Raw genomic sequence first — 2,625 nt, forward strand, 5'->3', positions numbered from 1 at the left:
GCGGCGCTCCGCTCCTCCACGCCCGCCGCGTCCACAGACCGAGCTGGGAAAATCCGACTCCGGAGCAAGCGAACCAGCCTACGAGCCCGCTCGGCGGTCACGACCCGAGCCCCCAGCGCCATCCGAGTGACAAACACCCGCCTGGGTAACTTCCGTGAAAGACTCGACCTCCGCTTTGAGACAAAGTCATCCGTGCCTCTGATGCCAGACAGAGCCAAAAGCACAACCGCAGCCGCCCCGCTCCCTCCAGGGCGGCCGGGAGCATCTCACACCGCCCGCGGCTTGGTTGGCAGAGCTGGAAAACGCTACGGGTGAGGGGAAGCTCCTTCCCCCTCCAGACCCTCGCAGCAGTTTTCCTCCCAGGTAATCTGCCGCCTGGTGTTTAAAGCAGAAACAGATCTTAAACAGCAATCCAAGGCCAGGTTTCACATTGATATACCAAGAAAACAGCAAGCTTACCTGCTTTAGCAACTTAAGTGTGGCTTTTCACACTGATTATTAGCCAATTCCCACTCTGCCCCAGCACACACGCGCACCCAGAGCGGTGTCGGGCAGACCTTGACAGCTTTCCACAGCGTGGGAGAGGGGTTTCGTAACCCCTCGGAAAAACCAAGAAGGGGGGTACTCAACTAGGAGGGAGAGACGAAGAATTGCGAGCGCTCCTCCAGAAGAGGAGCTCGACAAACAAAAACARAACAGAAAAAGGCAYGGAGATCCCCTAGCAGAAGGGAAACTAAGCTTGGCAAGGAGCTCACCGCGCGCTCGACTCTACAGGAGGCAGCAGAGGGAGCGCGAGGAGCCTAGTGCCCAGGGCCGGTCTGCAGGGAGCGCGCGTCGCTTCAGCTGATGCACGTCAAGTTATTAACGCGCGGGGCTCCGCTCGGAAGGACGTATCAGACAGCAGACACGGGCTCTGTTAGCACGGTGCTGCCAAATTTCCTTTTCGTTCGCGGCAAGGCAAAGACATGTCACAGGCAACACCGTTTTTAAGCGCTCGTTACTCTGCTCTCGTCCGTCAGTCCGGCGGGACACAACCACAGCGCCTTACCTGCGGCTAGGAAGGGGCTCTCCTCCACCCTCGCCATCAGCGCTGCTCAGAGGGAAGCGGCTCCGAGGGAACTGAGGCCGGCTCCTGCCCAGAGCCCAAGCACAGAACCTTTGAGACAGATCCAGGCCTCCAGCGGCCCRGGGGCCGGCAGCCCGCGGGCACCGCCTGCCGTCAAACCCCACCCGGTGCCAGGACAACCGCATCTGTCGCGCTCGAGCCGACACCGACCATCGCACGCAACCCTCCGCCCGTCGGCAGGGAGCGAGCGGAGACGGGAGCTAAACCCGAGCGTCGGGAAGAGAGGGCAGAGGCGGCCCAGCAGCACCAAGGAACAGACGCGCTGCTGTTACCGTGCGCTCGGCAAAGCCCCGCTCTTCGCTTCTACGCTGCACATCACACAAGAAAAACAGGTTTCATCAGCATGTAAACAGCATCAGTGCCAAAAGGAACACCAGAAACATTCCGAGGAAGCCATTTCTGTCCAAAGCCCTGGCCAAGTCATTACCTGTGTAGCCAATCTTCTCAAAGCTGAGCAGGCTGAAGATGCTGTTATACAGCTGCATTTCTTTTTTACGGGTTTGGTCCATCTCGTCCAAGATCTCCATCAACTCATTGCCAGTCTTTGTCGGGTGAGTGCACTCGGCCTCGTGCACCGTCAGCTCGTGGTACGGACCCTGCCAYGGGCACCCGATCCGCTTGTACTTGCACTGGGTCACCCTGCCGGGCAGAAAACAAGCGTGAGCGTTTGTGGGGTCCGGGCACYGTGCTGCACTGGTAAAGCGACACCCTGCGAACCACCGCGGACCCCACCAGGACAGGCCACGAGGACACCACAGGCTGCTGGGGCGCCTGCTCCTGGCCTCAGCCCTGCGGCTCTACGCGCATCCAGCACGTTCGCTCACGACGGAGGCTAAAACCAAGCCGCTGGAGCCTGCTGCGGGTTGCCATCCTCACCCAGGTGCAGCCGGGGGAGCCAGGGCACCTACAGTCCCTTCTGCGACCCTCCTGGGGGACCCCTCGCAGGAGGGGCCCTTCACTGCAGAGGCAGCAGCAGCCCCAGAGTTAAACCAGGGCAGGAAATAATTTGTACTGCGTAAGTTACGTACAGATACTGCATTTGCAAATGGGGAAGTTAAAGAAAAAACAACACAGCTGAAGTGCAACGCCGAAGTCGAGGAGATCCATTCCAAAGTGCTGAAGCGGCACCTGGAGCATCACCGGGCATTTCCCGCGCGACAGCCCGAGCACGACGCGAAGGGTTTCCGCAGGCCACCGACCAAGCACGACAGCGCGCAGGCCCCACCTTCAAGCCCTAAGGCCACAGCGGAGGGCCCGTGCGGGAGGGCACCCCGGGCCKGGAAGGGGCGCGCGCTGGCCAGGGCGGCCCCGCGAGGGGGCCCTCCCCACGGCGGGCAGCAGAGGGGCTGCCAGGCAGGCTCCTCCTCAGCGCGGCCCCGCGCCGCCCGCAAAGCGGCGGGATTCTCCTCCCTGTTTTTCCCATCTCCGCCCGGGGATGCCGGGAAACCCGCGGGGCCGCGCTCCGAGCGCCGGGGTTGACCGTCACGCACCAGGCGGCC

The 2,625-nt window shown here is 62.0% G+C and overlaps 1 protein-coding gene across 1 annotated transcript in view; it reads right to left on the reverse strand.

Annotated features, from left to right (window-relative positions):
* The window catches only part of ZFTRAF1 (zinc finger TRAF-type and ring finger containing 1), a 6,062-nt gene that overhangs the window by 2,825 nt on the left and 612 nt on the right, over positions 1 to 2,625 (reverse strand). Inside the window, exon 2 of the mRNA XM_085321000.1 lies at positions 1,554 to 1,765. Coding sequence (XP_085177126.1) covers positions 1,554 to 1,765 — 212 coding nt within the window. The remainder of the gene's footprint in view (positions 1 to 1,553; positions 1,766 to 2,625) is intronic.

Source organism: Rhea americana, unplaced genomic scaffold (genome assembly GCF_003343005.1).
Source record: "Rhea americana isolate MKP2758 unplaced genomic scaffold, rheAme1 scaffold_673, whole genome shotgun sequence".
In the NCBI taxonomy this organism is placed as follows: domain Eukaryota; kingdom Metazoa; phylum Chordata; class Aves; order Rheiformes; family Rheidae; genus Rhea; species Rhea americana.